The sequence below is a fragment of the Chinchilla lanigera genome, unplaced genomic scaffold, assembly GCF_000276665.1.
Source record: "Chinchilla lanigera isolate Chin_1 unplaced genomic scaffold, ChiLan1.0 scaffold00107, whole genome shotgun sequence".
NCBI classification, from domain to species: Eukaryota; Metazoa; Chordata; class Mammalia; order Rodentia; family Chinchillidae; genus Chinchilla; species Chinchilla lanigera.
Window position 1 is genome coordinate 2,902,971 of NW_004955508.1, and position 22,429 is coordinate 2,925,399.

The window sequence follows — 22,429 nt, forward strand, 5'->3', positions numbered from 1 at the left end:
AAATAAAAAACATTAGTAAATAATGTATGTAGGAAAAAATTCTGTATTGTCTATTTTTTAAATGGCATTTGGCTAATGTTTACTTATAATTTAATAATCACTACTAATTAGAAGGGTTATATGAAATTCAATGTCACCAAAACCATGATTCTGGCTGGGATAAAATCTATTACCTCATTTACATTTCAACTTGATAACTTGTATGTCTATGAACATAACAAGTTCCCTAGACAGAAACAAAACAAAATTACATGGAAAAGATTTCCTCAGTCAAGTTCTTCATGCAAAATAGGAACCAATTTCAATCAAAAAGATGTCAACTATTTAATTCTCCCACGTTCCTAATTAAATGTTCTGAAAGAGAATCATTCCCGTACCTTTTTAGGAAGAGGTGTCTTTAAGATGGACAATGATTCAGTAATGCAATCTACTATTTCTTCAGCAGCTTCAGCATTATTAAGACAGAAAACCATTGCATCTCCAATATCATTTTTCCTCGGAGTCAATCCTCGCAAGATTTCTTCTAATTTATCTCTCTGTCTGAATATAAATTACCACCTTTAGTATTTACAGATACAACTTTCAAATGCCAGTATCAGAATGCCACTTTGAAGACTGAATTGTCTTTCAAAAATCTACTACACTTCTTGAAGAACTCATATTAAAAATAGAAGTTTTCCGTATTTCCTCTAGGTTACAAATTGCATAAATTTAAAATAATGAGCATTGTTCCAAATCTTCAAGAATACCCCAGTCCTATCCCGTTACAATGAAGAAGAATGTTTATGTTCTTTGTTCTCCCCTGAAGGAAGTCTATTATTTTAGCACTTTGTGGGATAAGGAGAGGGAAACACTTGTATTTTAGGTTTTAGTTACATGGTCTCTGCCACAGTTACGCTACTGCTTTTGCACGAACACACACATAAACAACATGTGAAGAAATAGCCATGGTTGTACTCCAATTAAACCTTACTGACAAAGCCAGGAGGCAGCCAGATTTAGCCTGTGGGCTGGGTTTGAGAACCTGGGCTAAGAAATGAATATACATCTACAGAAACAGAAACAAATACACTCAAATACTATAGCAGCCCATTAGCAAATTCTCTCCCAATGCATCAGTGCAACAAGACTCATCGACTCTGCAGTGAAGTGTGTAACTTTATACACTAAAACACTCCTGGTCGTTTTTTTCCAGGAGATGTGAAGAACAACCTCTGAACATGTAATGGGAAATATGTTTCGCTTCTTTAAACCAAGTTAATGCACTTACCAGTGTTAACTGAATATTAATAACAAAATGACTCTATAATGGCCGTCACATTGCACACCACATACTGCCAACTCTACTGGAAACTTCTGCACAGTTAACATCTAACCCCACTACGCACACAATGGTTTTTCTTTCTTTAAACTGCATTCAAAGAGGCAACAAGTCCAAGGGTCGCTACATAATTTCCCTAAGAACTTGAACTATTCTAATGCTAGAGAAAGAAGTTCATCATGTTTAACAGATTATCATTAATTTTTTATCAGTAGAAAGAGGTCAAGATTAATTAAATACACATTTGCCAAGGTGCTTAAAATTATAAAGCATATGATGAATGTTGCTGTTTTAAATATTCGCAAGTGAAAAACCATTTTATTTTAGGGTTAAAGTAATCTTTAGTAAGACTACTGATGCAACTACTAAAGCATCCGTTCTGAATGTACAACAGAAAGCAAAAGTATCTTACTCTTCTTTAAGTGCTCCCTTTTTACTAGGCTCCTCTACAAAGGCTTCTGTTTCTTGCTCTTCTGACATTCCGTGAAGGTATGGATTTAATGGTGGTGGCCTCCAAAAAGATCCATTTTTGAACATACGAAAATCCTCGGTTCGCCATTTAGTTGGAGAATCTCCCTAATAAACATCCACGAAGTTATTAAAAAGATATAGTAACTCAGAGTCAAAAGAAACACAGTAAATAATCCTACTTGCCTGCAGAATAGAATAAAGTTTCCACCTGTAGTACACATGGGCTGGTGTCTGGTTTTCAAATAAGAACCTAACCAAAACAAACAAAAAAAACCACTAAGTTATCATATGCTTTAAGAAAGGGCTACCTTCAATTACATATAATAAATAAGAAATCTTATTTGCCTACTTAATTTAAATAAATATTATCTGCCTATTTAAATAAAACTGAAAGAAAAGAAATTTTCACATTGTCATTTGCTACATACCCCTCCCCGTCCCAGCCCCAGTCCGCCTCAGTAACTAACCTTAATACTCAGAGAATACTGCATATCTTGTTGAGTCTCAGGATTATTTTTACACACATTTACAAGTAAGATACTACAAATGAGAATTTCTACTGCAACAGAGATTTTTCTCAACATGGAATTTCAAAAGCAGTGATTTTACACTACTTATGAATGTGTCCTAACTACCATATCAATTCAGAAGACAAACAATTTCCTATAAAACTCATTTGTTGAACCAAGCACAATGGAAGTATTTTCTTTCTACAGAATACTAAAAACAGTATTATCTGAATGTGATAGGAAAACTGACCTAAGCACACTGCAATTACTAAAACCAATTTCTCATCTCTCTACAAAAACAATCCTATATTTTTAGAACTTTATTCTTGGAAATATTTTTAATTCCAAAAAGTAAGTTAGAAGCACCTTTAAAAATCACATCTGAAGATAAAATATGGTATGCACATATAATAGAATATTATTCACTCTTGAAAAGGAAATTCCTGTGTATAGCTACAATACAGATGAACTCTGAAGACTTTCACAAGTAAAATATGCTAGACAAAAAAGGACAAATATATGATTCTGCTTTGTATCTGTATGTCTGTATGTTATAGACATCAAGTACAGCAGTAGTTGTGGGGAGCTGAGGGTAGAAAGCTACTGTTTGATACAGGGCTTAAGTTTTAAAAGTGAAAAAGTTCTCAAGATGGATGGCTCTAGTAGTGCCATTCATTATACAATATTCATTCATTATACAATAAATGAATCTACTTACTGCTGTTGAACTATTCATTAAAAATGATTAAAATGGAAATATTTTACTACAGGTATATTACCATAATATTTTTAAAATGCACACCTGAACATAGGATTGTTGATTTCTCTGTTCATAATCATAGCTTCAAACATCGGCCCTTCACGTACAACAAACTCTATCATTCGGTGTATCAGGGCGAGCAAATTCCTACAACAACAACACAGTTAAAGAAAATGGATTCAGACCTACCACTATACAAAACTACACTTGACCTAAGTTACTATAACTGTGCAGAAAAAGATTATTCTGCTGACTAATATAAAATTTAAAACCAAAAAAGTAACCTGGAATATATGTTAATACCTTCTGCATTAAGATGGAGTGGGACAGTGAGGGTAGGGAAGGGGGATAGAAGGGCAGGTGAAGGGAGGGTGGGAAACGACAACACAGCCTCACAGTAATAAAGATTTAATTTTCTAAATGTCATTTAATTTTATTTTCCAAATGCAAAACATCAAATTATGAATCACAACTAAATGGAAAGCTGTAAATATATAAAATCAGTAACTTAGAGCTTGCATATTATAACCATCTAAAAACTTATACACTTTCTCAATTTTAAAAGAAAATATTCCTAATCTAAGTATTTTGTAGTATTGAAATGTTATAACCATGACTATAATTTAAGAAAATACAAAACACTTCACAGATTGAAGGCCTGATTTAATAATAATAGTAAAAAAATCCATCCCATTCCTGTGCCTTTCTGGTACACATATACCAGATGGAGTTTTTATTAAATCTGACTTTTAATGAGGCAACATCCCTTTGGAACATACTTCAAACTAGTTTACAATTCATGACATGTATAATTCTGCCTCTATGTTATGGATCAATGAAGAAATTATATTGCCAAAGCTTAAACAAATGGAATCCTACTCTTTCCAAAATGGGGGACGTGGTGAGATGCCCTGCTCCTTTTTTCATAGCAATTACTTTTCAGTATTTAAGTCCAAAAAAAGAATGTATGTGATTAACTTTTTAGTTATAGCTCTTCTACTGGTTGAATTCACAGAAAGCTTATTTTTTAAATTTCATGCTAAAATATCTAGTAACACTCAAAACACAATTTCAGACATTAAGTATGGATGTTGTCTGGCAAAACAAGCTTACAAGCTGCTTTTGATTTCTCATTCCACCAGTCCCCAAGTATACAGAATCAGCAAGTAACAACTGGGAAAAGCAAAAGGATATTGGCTCTTGGTATAAGGCACACACTAAGTTACATCTTTGGCATTCCCACCTCAAACTAAACTCATATTAACTGCTATGATGTAACTATAGATACAGAACAAGACTTTTTTTGGCTCTATAATGCCCTGCTTCAGAATAACTAAGAGTAAAATAATCTCATGTTGATTATAATTATTTTCACCCAGTTTTCAAACAAAGCTACTTAAGCAGACACTAAAATCTCTACAAAGTAGAAAAAGTTTAATTATAAAGGAGGTCAAAAAATTATATGAAGGTTTAAATCTTTACAAAGGGGAAGCTACACATTTTAAACTATTCAATTTGTTAAAACAACATAATTTTAAATTTAAGAATTATTTTTCCTTCACAGAAGTATTAACTGCTCTGCAAATGTGCAGTTCTTGATATCCATAATAGAATGCATCCTCACCATCCAGAGCTAATGACATTATTTTTAAGAAAGGGTGATCAAGTCATGGTTCAGTTCCAAAATTCCCACCAGTATGAGCCAAATGAAAGCTCACTGTCATTTCTTCTGTCAGAAGACTATTTACTAGGTGGACTACACACCCAGAAACATGTGTGAATTAAGTCAAAAGCAACTTGACTTCAGGATTGAAAGATATATGAAAAATGGTTTAGCAAGTTTAAAACCAAAGGATTCATTCTAATGGCATGTCAAGACTTTTCAGCAAAATGCATACTCAAAATTCAGAAATAAGCTGAGCCACATATAAAGCTAGTACTGCATATGTGTGTTTTGAATGCTACAAAAACTTTCCTGTGAATGTTTCATCAGTGGAAAAAGAGTAACACTATAGTTTTAAACAGGCTTGTAACTCATAAAATCTAGTTTTACAAAGTTAAAAGATTTTAAATGCTTTATATGAATATTTAAAATCAAAATCTGACAATTAGTTTTTACTAACTTGAATTTAACATTATCAAAGAATTGTAATCACATTCTTACTTTAAGGACTGTGTAATTTTCTTAGTTAAAAAATGGTGACTTTTCTATCAGAATACAACAGTGTAGTACAAAAAGATGATATATTTTAGAGTGCATTATTTTATTTTTAAATGGTAATTATCTTACTCTGGGCAACCACAACAACAAAAAAAGATTGTCTCTCAGTTATAATAAAACCACATTTATTGGAGTCGATCGTACCAATGTCTGGTCAAAAACTGTATACTTTCCCAATCCATCCCATGATGTTTTCCTGGTCCCCCGCTGCCGCAGACAGTTCAGCTGGTGTTGCTCACCAAGGCCAATGTCAAAGAGAATTTGGTATTCTTTTGTGTTCATTTATTATTCAACCAGTGTTGTGTTTCTGTGTTTGGGAAAAGGCTTAGCTTGACTGAGCAAGAGCATACCTAGAGCGTGAATTCTTCTGCAGTAACAGTATGTTGAAAAAAACAAAGAAAAATAAAAAGAATTCCAAACATTTTTGTAATCACAAAAAAAAGTTTCTAATATGTCCAGTGTTCATGAAAGTAAGAATTTGTTCTTAAAATCAATTAGATAAAAAATAAAACTATGCCTTCAGTAAGAACTCAAACCAAGGTTGTATAGTAAATGTACACAATTCAGAAACCAAGAGTAGGGGGAGAAACAGATTAGGTCAAATTACAGCATCATCTAAAATTTAAGATACACTTTATTTAAAACATCTATTTTTCTATCATAAAAGCACTATTACACCAACAACTCCAGATTAAAACTATTAAACACATTCTAACTACTAAAGCTATGAAAAAAAATCCCTATATTGATAACAATAAAAAACAATAATGACACAAAATTGCAAAGTATACTAAAATTAGTTAAATTTCACATATCCCCCAAAAAAGTACTGGGAAAAAACCATTGCTCAGTCAAGATATTACCTTTTCCTCAACACCACTTTTCTTAAATTCAGAAGGGGATATTGTCTATATTTAGATCAGTAATAATAAAGAAAAACATGTACCTTTCTGTTGGGATAACCACTTTGACTATGGCTTGCGACAGAGTCTGTATATGAAGTCACATCAGATAATAAACATAGAATATGTGAGTATTGTTAACAAGTAACAAGCAAAAATATACATATGCAATGAAAATACTACACATCTAATCACAAGTTTTGCAGGCAATCACTGCATTTGAAGTAATTATACACTAAGCAATTATATAAATGCAAATGGATGTGTTCAGTGAACAATAAACGTTCACCAAATGCAAAGAATCAGAACATTCCTGCCAGAATGCACATCAATGCACTGAAATAGGTACTACACTGAGAATTATCAGATAAAGATTTTAATTTGTGAAATAATTAGCTGTTTGCCTCTGACCATACAGTTTGCTACTTTGTTCCCAAGCCTTTAAAACCAGCCCTGTCATTTTAAGTGTAATTCATCATAGAACCAACAAATTCTTTAACTCAAAATTAAGTTGGTTTTATTTAATAAAGAGAATACTCACCCTTTGGTTCTACTAGACTGTTTTTTTAAAATACCACATACACTCTCATCATAAAAGCACTATTCTCATCCAATATTCTAATACTTCGGGCCCTGAAAACTAAATTAGCTAGCTGCCATCCAAACAATTTAACTATTTAGGTGGCCTTTCTAACTGAAAAGTCACTAAACCAAGTACAAACTACCACTTTCTCGAACAAAGTAAACTGAGATACTGCACTTAAGCAAACCTGAATACAACACTGGACAAAAGAAAAAAAACTTAACAAGTGATCAAAAAAGGAATGGTAGCCACAAATAAAAATATGACCTAGTATTTCAATAAAGGGTTTCCATGGGCTAAGGCAGGGAACACATCTACTTATTTAAGAGTTGCCAAACAGAATTACACACACATTTTTATAAAATTGTTGAAAAGAAATACTACCACAGATTTAGTATTTACAAATTAGATGCGGCCCTATGTACATTTTTAAAATTACCTTCTCAAAATCCTCCTTGTTTTTAGGCGGCGGTAACATGGGAGCATTGGGGTTTTTTAACCGCTCTCTAGGCTGCGCATTAAAAGGCAGTCCAGATGGAGGTGGGGGAAGCGTGTGTTCCATCATGGAAGGAGGAATGTATATTGGATGTGGAGGAATCGGTACAGCTTTACCCCAGCCTAACTTCATTTCGAAAGACATAATCATTTTTCCTACAAGAAAGAAAGCTCACTTTAGTCAGTCTCTAATGAAAATAACATTATTTCTGCTGGTCTGAATTAAATTCATCTTTAACCTCTCCACTTTTGAGTGCAATTCCTCCCTAACATTTTATAAATACTCTTCTAAACCAAAAAAAGGTCTGAATTTAATAAAGGGATAGTACAAATGTTCTTACCATTTAAGTTTTTTAAAGCTCTTTCAGCGTCTCGTCTATTCATGAAAGCCACAAAGCCACAATTTCTCTCTCTTGCTCTTTCTTCATCAGTTCGAGGCCACATAATTTTCACACTAGCCAATGGTCCAAATCTTCCAAATTCTTGGCACAGCATTTCTTCGTTCATCTATGATACCCATATGAGTTTTTAGTATGAAAAAAAAAAACTTCTATGCAATAGAAAACAAAGTAGTTTTTTAAAAATGAAAAGCAACATATTACACATAATTACATAATGTGATTATGGAACTCTATATAAGTAACCCTATATAAGTAAACTTATATAGGAACTCTATATAAGTAAAATCTTGGCCCTCTTGGAGCATTTACAAGTATCTCTTATATGAAAAATTCTGTTTTACTTAAAATGTAAGATGACAGGGTGGGAAGGTTGGATGGCTATATTTAAAAAAAAAAAAAAAAAAAAAGAACCCGTGAATGCCCCGCTTCGTGTTTTAAGACCCTGGTTTCTAAATAAGCTGGTCTACAGAGATGGTCTGGCATTTAAGCAATCTTTTCCAGGCAGCCACAGTTGGCACATTTGAGGAGGAAGTATGCTATTTGATGAGAAAGGAAAAAAATCATCCTTTCCCTTTCTAGCACCCAATTTCCAAGAGTAGAAAAAAATAAAACAGTCAGTATGCAGTAAGGGCAAAGTGTTTGTACCCATATAATCACTACACCCCTCATAACACATCTGATAATACTGAAGTAGAAAAATAATTAAAATATGAAAGACAAAAGCACAAATACCAGTTCACTGATATAAGGAGAAAAGAATAAAGGAACTCCATAAGGAAGCAAGCTATGTATCTAAAGAAGACAATCTCAAAAGAACATTTCCCACTACTGGTTATACCCAGATTGATAAGTAATAAAATCAACACCTACCAAAACATTTCAAATTCAGAGTACTGTCCAGTTACTGGAGGAGTAGACAAGCTCTTAATAACCCATAGCAAAACAATTTGGGCCACACCCATAAGTCCCAAGTTTATAATTTTAAAGACAATCTAGTTGCATCCAAAAGCATACGGCATATGCGCCAACATTCATTTTACTGATACTACCTGTGGGTTAATGTTTCCAAGGTACAAATTAGTAGTGCTTGGATCTCCTACATCATGTGAGCCAGGTGCATAATCATCAAGAACTACAGCAAAGAGAAAAAAAAATATTATAACCTGCAAAGTACAAAGTGAAAAATTTATTAATTGAAGAGCAAGAAACTTTTTACCACCGGATGATCTATTTCTTCTGGAAGGTGCATCCACTTGAAAAGGAGAAAAAAACAAATTCTTAGTTTTTGAAATAATTAATCATAAATACAGACATTAAAACACGTGTCACTTACTAGAACGACGCTGACCATCAGAATCTGACTGCGGAGGCTCAAATCGACTTAACCTGCCCTTTGTTTTGTGTCTTTCATCACGCTCTTCTTGAATTCTGTGGACAATACTTACAATCACTAAAAAGGAGCCATAAATTGCGTATTCACACTTCATGAGAACAGAGCTTACCCAAGTACCATGTTCAAATAATTTCAAGTATCAGTGAGTAATCAAATATCGGTGGTAATAACCAAAATTAGTAGCCCTGTTGTAACAGAGCCATAAGCAAATTTTTATCATCCCAGAAGCACAACCAAAACTTACTTTTAAGGTAGAGGAAATTCAACATTAGAACTGCCAAATCTGTTGTTTCAGGTTAAATCTGACCACCCCTACACCTCTACTCCAGTGAGTACATGTTTAAATTTTTTAAAACTTCTTATGGTAAAAGACATTCCCATTAACCCCACACATGCACACTTCGAATACATTTATCCCATCATTCTTGTCACTTTCAGAAGCAGTTCTGGAAGTTCTCTTTCACGAGTTATTTTTCAAGGTGTGATAAAAAATACACAAATGCTGTTTCTAGGTGCCATCTAATGGAGAGGCAAGCTTGTAAAAAAAATGTATTATAATGTGTCCTCCACTACCTTATTCACCAGACCTGGCACTGTGTAACTTCTGGCTCTTCCTTAAAGACAAAATGACCATGAAAGGTAAACTTCTCAATCAGTTCAGAGCATCCAGGTAGCCATACAATGCAACTAAAGATACAAAAGAGGACCTCGCAGAACTACTTCAGAAAGTGACAAGAATGTTGGGATAAGAGTATCTGATGTGAGAGGGGAAGCATTTTGATGGGGATTAGTAATAATGTGTCGTTTACTATAAAAATTTAAACATTCACTGTATTTTTCAATCACCACATACTGTTTCCACTAAAAAGACTCCAGCCATTCAAATCACTAAGTTGAATCCACATAATCCAAGCAAACCAGATGCTGGACTAAAAGTTAATTCATTTTCAAACACTTCACCAAATATCCCCTAAAACACCCTCCTGGCAAGCTAGCTAACAACTTGTACATTACATTCTTCAGGTATCAGTTCAATATACCTACAATAGTTCTCCCATACTATAAAACTTACTGTTTTAATTCTTCTTTGAAGAGTTCCAAGTTGCTTTTTTTCTTTTCTTTCTCCCCTTTCTTCAATGGCTATAAAGGATATGACAAGTATAGTTTAAACATAAGAAGAATAAACAATATTTTAATTAAAGTTTAAAATTCCTGTGCTTCAATTAAGGGTAAAATCAAGGAATAGAATGAGAGAAAAGAATTTACGAACCATACAGCCAATAAGAAACGTGACTCTAGAAGATATAAAGCACCCTTAAAATTCAATGATAAAAAGACAAGTCAAAAAAAAAAAAAGACAACTCAATTAAAACAGAGACCAAAAATTTGAATAGATATTTCTCTAAAGAATATTACAAATAGACAGCAAACACATGAAACACATTCAACATCATTAGGCAAACAGGTATCAGAACCACAATGAGATACAACTTCACACTCTAAGATACCTAAAACAATTTTAATAAGTGCTGATGAAAATGTGGAAAAAAGAAAGCCTTCATATATTACTGCTGGGTGAAACAGTTTGGTAGGTTCTCAAAGGTTAAACAGAGAATTACTCCGTGACTCCAAAACTCCACTCATGGGTATTTCTAAGAAAACTGAAAACCTATGTCCATATAAAACCCCATGCACAAATGTTTATAGCAGCATTATTCGTAATACCTGCAAAGCGGAAACATCCCAAATGTCCACCAAGTAATGAATGGAAAAGCAATATAAGGCATATCCTAAAATGGAGTATTTGACAAGAAGGGCTAAAATATGCCACAACATGCTAAGTAAAAAAATAAATAAATAACACATGTTGTACAATTCTATCTGTATGAAGTGTCCAGTACAACAGAATCATATAGATAGAATAAACTAGTTGTTGAAAAGAGCTGAAATGAGGGAAATGGGGTTGAAAGACAATGGATATAGGCCGGGCATGGTGGTGCATGCCTATAATCCCAGCACTTGGGAGGCTGAGGCAGGATTGTTAAGTTCGAGACCAGCCTGGACTACAAAGTAAGCTCAAGGCCAGCCTGCACTGCACAGCAAGACCTTGTCTCAAAAAGACAAAAGAAAGAAAAAGGATGAGTACTGTTTCAGTACAGGGTGCCAAAATGTTCTGAAATTTGAATAATAGATTGTTAGTTGTTGAACAACTATGAATACTGCACAGAACTGTACACACTAAAAGGGTAAATTTTATAGTATGCAAGTTGTATCTTCAAAAAGCTGTTACTTTCTAAACTGCTTTTAGAGCTACCTTTAAAAAGCCACACAAGAAAAATCAGCCTCACTGTTCATCTTTTATTCACCAAATGTGGCTTCAAATGACAGGACCCACACCTATATATTACCTCCCATAACAACTTCACTCTCCAAGAATAAAAATTTATCTCTCAATGAAAATACTTAAGGTAGTCACTAGTTCTGATACTAATTTTCAAAAAGTTCCAAAATGTTTTGGGGAACACACACTACACAACGGTAGAACTTAAATACCTCAGTTCAGAATTGCTTAAAACATGACTCTATTACATATTTTACATTAATACACAAAATATAGGAAACTTGACTTAATATATGAGTATAATAAAAACACATCATCAAAAAAGAATATCACCTACATACTCCACTCTAATTTACTATCTCTCATCTTTGTAAATTACTCGTTAGAAAGCATCATCTCCAGAAACTTAAAAACAAAAATCCACAAACTCTGCTTACAGTGGAAGTACAGAAAATACCATTGGCAGTGTCACCTTTGAACATAAATGATATTATTAGTTAGGTATGACTTACAGGTTTTTTGGTTTCTATCACCAGAAGAGATGGTGGTCTTTCATTGGATGACTGATTTGGTGGATTTTTTTGATCTGCAAATCTTGAAGATGGCTTATAGATTTTACCTCTTTTTTCATCTGTTTCATGTTCTTCTGAAATTCAAAATACTAAGTTACAAAACTAATTTCCCTTATTTGATTTTCTTTACTATCTTAAAATAAATAGTTACTAATATGCCTTTAATATTATCTGTCACTACTGAAAAGAATGAAAATAAATTCAAGTACCACCTTACCCTCAAAATACTAATTTAATCATTCAATAGCAAAACTATGATACACTAAAATTTCTGTTAAATGTTTAGCTGTCTTCAAATATAAAAGGTATTAATTTTTTTTTTAATTACCTGACTTTAATATCTCAATCAACATTTGGCTACATATTCTGCTAATCATTATAACCACTAGAGGGTGCTGACAAAAAAGAAATGTGAAATTCAAAAGCAATCAAGCTTCTTCCATAATTATTTACGACTCAGGGTTTATTTAAGGACTATAATATTCACACTCACCTTTAGCTGCATTAACTACACCTCCTCGCACAAAAGTTTTCACTTTATTACCATCACTTCCTTCAAAAGCAGCAAGAAATTCCTCATAAATTTCAGCAGCTGCTTTTTCATCTTCCTAAATTCATAACAAGGTAATGATATAATGTAAAAATTATTATTGTAATATGGAATTAAATTCATCAAGGAAGAGTATAGATGCAATCTCCCCCTCCCAAAGTACGCAGTTCTAATAAAGTGAAATCCAGCCAGGTGTGATGGCTCACGCCTGTAATCCCAGCACTCAAGAGGCTGAGGCAGGATGATTGCTACAAGTTCAAAGCCAGCCTGGCTACAGAGTGAGTTCAAGGCCAGCCTGAACTACAAAGTGAGACCCTGTCTCAAAAAACAAAAATCTCTAATCTTTGATAGATAGTACACATCAATTAACTCAGCAATTAAACAAATCCATGCTCCTTTAACAGCAATTTGCTGAACCAGAAAAAAACTGTTAACAAGTAAATTTGTTTACAGACAATTCAAGGGCCACAATATAAGTCTGTATGAAAAGATGTTATGCTAACACTATTATGAAGTTTCCAAGACAACTTAATTTGGTGAATATAACTTTTTTCAAGCTATCAGAGATACAAGTCTTAAGAAGTTAAAAAACAGCGACTTCTAAAACATAGTAAGAAGCATGACATTTTCAATACAGATACTCTGAGTTCACAAAACATTAACAAAAAGACCAATGGGACAAAAAAGAAAACAAATAAATCCAACAGCATGTTGAAATTCAACATTCAATAAAAGGCACATCTCTAATCAGTGAGAAATACACTGACTTTTCAATAAATGATACTGAGGTAACTGGCTAACCAGAAAACAATAAAAATGAATCAATTCTTCATCTATCAGGATAAGATGCAAATGAATCAGATTTTATTTTCTTAAAAATGAAAACAGAGTAAAATGTGAGGACATCTCTTTATAAGCTGAGAGTGGGAAAAACTGGACTGAAAGACCAGAAATCATAGGAAAACACTGACAAATCTAATTATATGAGAATTTTTACAAAAGAAGAATAAAAAGAAATCAGTAACAGGGGTGGATCACAACTTGTACAGTATTACAGTGTTAGTAACATACAGAAAAAAAAGCACAGATACAGCCACAGTTTAAAGAAACAAGAAAAACTGCTAACTTTACACATGATAAAAGAAATGCAAACTTAAAACTGCACCTAGACACTACTTTTCACCTAGCAGACTGGCAAAACTCCTTCAATAATATTCTCCATTTACACGGCTATGGGGAAATAACCACTCATATGTTACTGGCAAGGGTCAAAATGCCCCTATGGTAAATATATGATAAATAGAACCACATTTATGCATTCTCACCTCTAGGAATATATGCCAAAGATACACTAGCAAAGAAAACGAACAAAAAATACGCAAAGTGGTGCACACTTGTGATCTCAGTACTCCAGGAGGCTGGAGCACAAGGATCACAAGTTTGAGCTCAGTGAGACCCTGTCTCACAATAAAAAATAGCTGGGAATGCAGGCCAGGGCAAACGCCCTAGATTCCCTACTACCGTCACACACACAACCATAACACTAACCATAATGGCTTACTTTGTAATGGTAAAAGACCAAAATACCACATGCCTGCAATAGGATTTTAGATGACTGAACTATTGCATACAGCTACAAAAAGAAAATAATAATGAAGACTATTTCCACATCAGAAGTAATCTCTGAAATATGTTAAATTAAAAATAAGATGTAGGAAAAGTATACTATACATAGCACAGCATCACTCACCTCAGGGGAATGGACACAACATATGTGCACCCACATTCTCTTGCTTATACCAAAAAAAGCACAGAAAATAAACAAAATTGTTACACTAAAAAAGAGGAAACAGGTCAGAAGGCCTGAAGGGATAAAAGGTCAGAAGGGATAAAAGCTGGATTCTTCTGTCTATACCTCACGTGATAAATTTGACTTGAAATGGAGTTGAGAACACCCAGAGGTCAAAAATATTCAGGAAAACAAAGTTCTATTACCCATAATTTCCTGTTTCCTTAGACACATTTCATTTCCATGGATAACTCAAGATACATTTTAAACAATACCTTTTTCTTTAATTCCTCTTGTTCCTTCTTACTTAAAGTTCGCTTAGCTGTACTCATTTTTCCAATGCTGAATGCTTTCAGTTTGTTTTCCAGAAGAGGCTGTCAAAACAAAAAAAGCATGTCTTTACTTACACATTCTTAACAGCATCTATAAACTAAATACACCTCAACTGATACCTAAGTCTTCAGAATAGCTTCCTTTTTAAAAAATGTCACTGTTGGTCAGGGTGATGGTGCACACCTGAAATCCCAGCACTCAGGAGTCTGAGGCAGAAGGACTGCTGTGAGTTCGAGGCCAGCTTGGGCTACATGTGAATTCAGGGCCAGCCTGAACTACATAGCAAGACCCTATCTCAAGAAAGTAATAATAAAAATACAAAACTAAAAAATTTCACTGTAAAATAAAGCTGGGGTTACTCAAGCATAAGATATCTTCCTTGGGCTTAACTCTGACGTACTATCTACTCATTAAAGAATGTTTTCATTTGCTAGCTCAAGGTCAATAACATGCAGAAGTCTTTAAAAAAAGCTGAAAACAAAACGACACCGAAGCTTAGGTCAAGAAAAAGCCAACTGAGAAAGGCAAATACAGACATTTCTGGGGAAAAGTAGCAACGATAGAAAACATCCTTACATACAGAAAGGGAAGTGTACGTTTCCCTGGTCCAGGTATCTGCTATCTATAACCTCCATTTCAGGTACTATAAATTGCAGCACATCCTTTTATAATTTTCATAAATTACTTCACTCTTTATCAATAATATTTATGAATATAATTTCATTTTCTTTGTGGGAATGTATCACCAACAGTATTTCAGATTTCAGCTCAAATAAAACTGTTATCAGTTAATTTTGAATACACATTGAATATTCCTAGTTCCAAAATCCAAAATCTGAAACTTTTCAAGCATCAACATGATGCAACAAGTGGAAAATTCTACAGAAACCTAACCTCTGAGATAGGCTGCAGTCAAAATGCAGTGCACTAAAAACTACAGTAAAAGCTGCTCTTACAGTATGTGCATAAAACTTGCACTGAACATACATGAATTCCACATTTCAACTTGGGTCCCACTCCCAAGATAACTCATTATGAATATGCAAATATTCCCAAATCAAAAACCTGAAATCCAAAATACTTTTGGTCCCAAGCACTCTGGGTAAGGGATATCCAATCTGTATAAGAAAATATTTAAACATAAGAAAACATTTATGTAACTTTACAAGCAACTTCCTTCTGAAATATGGACTAAATATCCTATAGACCTCTCATTTTTCAGTTACCCATTTCATCACCTTAAAAAGTAGATTGGTTTATTAATTACAGCCTAAAATATTGAAACCTTTAAAAATTTTTTTTAAAATATTGAAACAAAGTTTTCTCCTCTTGTAAAATGAAATATTAACAAATTACAAAATTAAACTTTACCAACTCACTAGTAACTGAATAGACTTGCCCTTGGGAAATGCAGAATGGAAGAGCATCACTCATGTGAACTATTTTAAAATTACATTACAATCCCTTTGAGAAAAATAAAGCCAATTTATAATCCAAAAGTCAGTAACTGGTTTCAGGAATAGATTCAAAATAAAACTTTTCCTCTAAATAGAAAGAAATTTTACAACCATTCAATGTCTTTGCAGTCAACTTCAAAAGTTTAAATGAAAGGTAAACTTACATAAAAATTCAATAAAAAACAATTTTATGGCTTATGGAGTGTTCACTGAAAGGAAAAGCACAATTACCCACTACAAAGTTAGCTTATAGTTTTTGCAGAAAGGAAAAAAGTACTAAAACTGAACACAGAATATTTTAAAATGTGTTCCTATAAAATAAATCTCAAAAATGTAAAAATCTATGCTTAGAAATATTAAACAAGAATAAAAAATATGTTATTGCTGGTTATTTTCACTGGTAATGACAACTTTTATTATACTTTCCAAATTTAGTAAGAAAAAAATTATCTAAAGTAAGTTAAAAAAAAAAAAAAAAAAGAGTAAGGTTTCCACCTTGAGTCTCTCTCCCTAGACAAAGCAATAATTTTTAGCAAAAGCGCCTGCCTGGCAAGCGCAAGGTCGTGAGTTCGGTTCCCGGTATCAAAAAAAAGTTAAAAAAAAAAAAAAAAAAAACTAGAGCCCAAGAACGCTTTGCAGATCTAGAAGTAAAGAAGTGCGCTCTCCGGGCTCTTGACTGAGCAAGGCACTGCACTTCACACAGCGAGCAGCACCTGCTCCTGTCTGCCTCCCAGGGTGAATCCAGCCGCCCTCTCAAAGTCACAACTGCTTTAATCATCTGTGTATTTCCAGTGATTGATACTGGGCATTTGATTAAATAAGAAAGGAAACAAAAATCTGACCATAACTACTTTACATATAAAATCCTCCTTCGCCAAAAACTGAATGAATAAACAAACAGCCTCTTTGTTTTAAGTAAAATTAATGACAGATTACTAGCTCTCCTTTCTTTAGCAATACTCACTCTTGAAAGATTCTGATGAGGAGAATCACATAGGTTTTCACGGGCACTCTCATTCCTGTAATTATGTTTTCTTGGGCTCTTGGGTCGAGTCCGACTTGGCATATCACTATCTGAAGGTCCAGACGCATCCATCTTGAGCAAAGTTTAAAAAAAAAGCTTTTAAAAAGTCACACATATGGTACTGAAAACTAGGAATAATCTAAGTATTCAAATATTGACAAATTTCACTGCTGCCCTTCAAAAACCATACTCCTTAATATCCCCACTGATTCCATCACCAAAATCCTTAAGAACAGGGAAAGTCTGCAATAATTTTAACTTATACTTGACTGCTCCAAGGTGATAGTAGTAGTTTTTCTTGAGCAGGTTCTTTCCTTCATTTTCTTTTTTTTTTTTTTTTTTTTTTCTCCGGTACCGGGAACCGAACTCACGACCTTGCGCTTGCCAGGCAGGCGCTTTGCCGCTGAGCTAAATCCCCAGGCCCTCTTTCCTTCATTTTCAAAAAAGTGTAAAATATCCAAGTCTGATAAATCATAATTTGCATGTCAGTTATTCCTTAAGTAAAAATGGTATTCCATGAAAAAAACTAGCTAATTTTGTTTAAATAATCACACTTCCATACGCACAAAGTATCTTCTTTGTACTTCCTGTTTCATCACACAGAATATTAAAAAGAAACTCATAAGACTATAATTTTTACTGTTCACCAAAAATATTCTTCAGTGAAACAAGTAATTTTTTTTTTTAACAGTACCAGATGGGGAAGAATACAATCACTACCGGTATGCTTGTGTCATTTCCTTAATTCATCCCAAAGTGCCAGTGGTTACCCACTGATTGTTTTACTACCAGTGTAAATGTCTTCATACGTAGAAAGACAAAAATTCCTTAGTATTATAATAGAAGTTTTGAATTCAGAGAGTCCCTGAAAGATTTGCAGTGTAATATAGTAGTCTATAGACCACACTCTGAACACTGCTACAATGACATGTAGAGGAGTATTTACTGCAATATTAAAAATATCTAAGGGCTGGGGATATAGTTCAGTGGCACAGCACCTGCCCGGCAAGTGCGAGGTCACAACTTCAATTCCCGCAGTACCAAAAAACAGGAAAAAAAATTCTAAAACCAGTCAGGTGTGGTAGCGCTCGCCTATAATCCCAGTACTCAGGAGGCTTAGGTAGGATGATCACCAGGAGTTCAAGGCCATCTTGGGCTACATAATGAGTTTAAGGTCAGCTTAAATTACACAGTGAGAGCCTGACTCAGAAAACAAAACAAAATCAAAATATCTAAAAGCTTTGAATAAAAAGTCTACACAGCCCTCCGACAGAAACATAGCTTAGTAAACAACTGTACTTCATTGTGAAACATTATGATGCCATTAGAAAAATGGATTAGAGCTATGCTAAATGACTTGCAAGGATTTCAGGAATAGATTCAAAACAAAACTCTTCTCTCCAAATAGAAAGAAAGTTATGTTCAATGAGAAAAGTGTGTGTACAACACAAGTCTAGGGTCAACATGTAAGTACACACATTTATATGTGTATAGAATTTTTTAGAACAATGAAAAGGAAACATACTTATTAGGCTTCTAATGTGGTATGTGAGGGCAAACTTACAGCACAAAAAAGGAGTATAAAGAAAAAATCTACACACAGCATTAACTGTATTTGTTACATAAAAGCACAGCCATAGGGATATACACAAAGCAAATTAAATTTTCATTAAAAACCAAGGTGGTCTTTTATACTTACATGTGCATCTGAAGATCCAGAAGAATGAACATCTGATGATCTGGTCTGCAAGTATTAAAAATAATAAAAGTCAATGTTTAAAGGATTAGGAAAGGTCTTATTTAACTAAAAATGTTTCTTGTATTACATGAATCTTAATCTTCCAACTTTTAGAAATTTCTTCTCAGCTAATAAAACTAAGTAAGTGCAATTTCTAACTTACAAAAAGGCTGTGATCCAAAGTAAATCCGCTAGTCAATGCACTTTTCCAAAAACAATATAAATGCTAATGAAATATATCGGAGACGAAGTTACCTTTTTATACTATAAACTGGGAAACATAACCACTATTTTTACAACAGAATTTATATCCAAAAGCTCTTTCTGAGTCGTAAGACTATTTACTGCCAAAACACTGCCGGAATAGCAACTTCTTGGGTACAAAGCAAAGAAACATCCCTCCTTTTTTTCAATCACCAAAGCCACATAAAGTGGACCTTAGGGCTGGGGAGGCCGCTCACAGTGGTAAAGCATTTGCACTAGCATGCTCCAGCTCCTGGGATCAATCCTACGCACTGGAGGAAAAATGTGGACTCTTAACAGCAAAAAACCACATATATCATACCTAGTAAAATGTAGAAGTTATACTATATATATAGTAAAAGAAAAGGAAGAAACTATTATAAAATCCCCAAATAAGCCACTATTTGAAACTTGTTGTAAGAGAGCTGCTTCTAACTCACAATACCACTAGCTGAGTTAGAAGAGTTCAGTCAAAGAAGAGTTTAATCTTCAAATAACGGCACTTCCCCAAAATATCAACTATCAGAATTTTATCTTAAGAGATTACACACAACATAAAATAATCTGGTTTTTTCCTATACATGTAGGAACAAAGAAGCCAAGCTACAAGATTACTAACTAAATAATGTACTGTGTCTTTCTGAAAATTTTAGAGACCTAGAATTTGTTACTGAGCTGTTTTTATTTCTAAAGGCACTGTTGTAATTTAAGTGTTAAAAGTGAAATAAAAAATCTTGAGATTGCCAAGTGTGGTGGCGCACACCTGTAATCCCAGCACTGGGAAGGCAGAGGCAGGAGGATCACTGCGAGTTCAAGACCAGCTTGGGCTACAAAGTGAGCTCAAGGCCAGCCTGAACTGCATAGCAAGACCATTTCAACACTGTTTTAAAGAAAATAAAAGATTTGTATGTTTTAGAAAAAAAAACTGGAAGATCGTATGAGTCCAAACAGCTTTACCTCGTCCCAACACAATGATAAAAACAGCTCATCAGATTTTCACACCAACTCCTCTAAACTACACTGCACTGAGCCCTTGACAAAAACTAGCCCCTTCCTTCTTTTTCCCTGCCCTCTTTTTTCCTCCTGTTTCACTGTGCCCTCTATTCATTTTCTTCTCCCAGCCATCCTTTCTTTTTGTTTGGGGTTTTTTTCTTTGTTTTTGTTTTGTTTGAGAGACAGGGTCTCAACGATGTAGTTGAGTCTGGTATTAAACTCTCTATGTTGCCAACCTTGAACTCATGGCAATCCTCCTGCCTCAGCCTCCAGAATGCTGGGATTACAGGCTTGTGCTGCCACACGCAGCCTTTGTTTTTCTGAGACACAATATGGTCCCAGCCATTCATCCTTTTCTTATTAAAAACATAGAAGAAATGTTTTTGTATTTAAATTTAACTCTGAAACACACTTTGGAACACAACTTGAGATGCACACACTTGCAGACATCTAGAAATTAGAAAATCCAAGATAATAAATGTCTACTTTTACAAATGAAAAATTCAATTGAGGCTCAACTTAAGGAAAAAACAAAATCAACTGCTCCCCAAAACACCAGCATAACAGAAGTCCTAATCATAACAGCAAGAAAATACAATAAAATCTAAAAAACAATTTAATACAATGACTGTAAAGAAAACACAAACTTTATGGGAAGACTGAGACCAGATGTTTACTGCTGATACACAGCTACAGCTACACAGCATTCAGAATGAAACTTTTTTAGACTTAAGATTAATAGAAAGATACAAATAGAGGTTAGTAAGATTTTTTAAAAAATGACTGACTTCAAAAGTGGTTGAGATAGGCAGTAAATCTACTATAGGGATTGAGCCGCCCTTTCTCTGTAATCTGTATTGTTTGTCTTGGATTGTTTTTGTTAACTGAAAAACACAAGGTAATGACGCTTAAAGACCTGAAGTTCACAGCACAATTCCTCAGTCAAATGAAAGGAAATGAAGAGCAAGAACTGAAAAGGAAAAGGGGTGGGGCAGAGTAAGGGAAGTCTGAGGTAAAAAAGCAACAGATACAAGAGGAAGTTATCTCAGGGGAGAACAAGCAGACAGTACAGGTGTGGGCAAAGACTGCAAGAAAAATTCAAAAGAATCAAGTATGATTCTGATGGCTTCTAATAGGATAAAAGGAAAGACAAGTATACTAGACCTTAAGGCCCTTTATCTTCCTGGGTGAGAATAAAAACTAGTATTTTTTTCCTACTACTATTTAACTTCAAATAAAAGTCCTACATGTGAGTTTTCAAATTAGGAAGCTATCTACAGCAACATTCTTCCACTACCACTATACTGCCTAGTCATTCCTGGTCTCCTAAATATATTCTTTCTCTTTTCATCTTCTAACAGCATTAATTCTCATCTCCACAAGAATTTCTTCCATAGGCAGCATATTAATACCTTCATTAAGGCAGGCATGGTGACACACGCCTGCAATGCCAGCACTTGGGAGGCTGAGGCAGGAGGATCCTCGCAAGTTCGAGATCAACCTGGGCTAGAAAGTGAGCTCAAGGCCAGAATGAACTGCATAGCGAGACCCTATCTCCAAAAAAAAAAAAAGACAAACACACAAAAAAGGAAACACTTTTATTGTACTAAAATGACTTCCAATTCTTGACCTTCAACTTGGTCATCTCTTGAGTTTCAATCCACTCTCGGTTTCCTGGACATCTTCACTTGAAAGTCTGTAAACTCACTATCTAAAACTCTTTCCAAACTTTCTCCTCTTACCCTTCTTTCTCCTGAGTAGTTTACTCTCAATCACTTATTATCTAGAAATATCAAAATTAAGAGTGCAAGCTCTGGAATCCGACTGCCTGGTTGTAACACTCACCAGCTTTGTAACTGTGGGGCCTAGTTTTTTCATATGTAAAGGTGAACAGCGCTTGTCTTGAGATTGTTCTGACAAGAAAATACAGGTAAAACACTTAAAACTACATAACTTAGTAACTGTTCAATGCATGTTAGCTGCCAGCAGCAGCATTATAACAGGGTCATACTAGATGTCTTCCTTACCCCCAATAATGAGCTAGTCTATGGGTAAGCTCTTCTATGGGTACCCTTCTTATCCCTTCTAAAGACACCAGTGTGGTTCAGACCTTTTTATTTAAGCACTTACTGGGCACCTCTAATTAGTCCGGTGTTGTGCCTTGCTTACAGATACAAACTGAAGTAAGATGTAGCTCCTGTCCTTAGTAGCTAATTTAAAAAAAAAAAAAAAAAAGGTAAAACTATGTAATAGTTATGCCACAGGATACAGAGGGCAAGCAAATCTTAACTGGGCTGGGGAAGAAAGTTGTTAGGAAAAACTTTCCGAGAGAG

The 22,429-nt window shown here is 34.3% G+C and overlaps 1 protein-coding gene across 1 annotated transcript in view; it reads right to left on the minus strand.

Annotated features, from left to right (window-relative positions):
* Positions 1–22,429, minus strand: part of U2surp (U2 snRNP-associated SURP domain containing) — a gene marked incomplete at its 5' end in the record, with an annotated part of 50,509 nt that overhangs the window by 22,333 nt on the left and 5,747 nt on the right. The window contains 16 exon segments of the mRNA XM_005407733.2: positions 378–540; positions 1,734–1,897; positions 1,976–2,042; positions 3,104–3,208; positions 6,229–6,272; positions 7,207–7,418; positions 7,604–7,769; positions 8,713–8,795; positions 8,883–8,915; positions 8,997–9,091; positions 10,129–10,196; positions 11,910–12,043; positions 12,463–12,577; positions 14,584–14,682; positions 17,063–17,194; positions 18,822–18,866. Of these exon segments, the coding sequence (XP_005407790.1) occupies positions 378–540; positions 1,734–1,897; positions 1,976–2,042; positions 3,104–3,208; positions 6,229–6,272; positions 7,207–7,418; positions 7,604–7,769; positions 8,713–8,795; positions 8,883–8,915; positions 8,997–9,091; positions 10,129–10,196; positions 11,910–12,043; positions 12,463–12,577; positions 14,584–14,682; positions 17,063–17,194; positions 18,822–18,866 (1,725 nt within the window).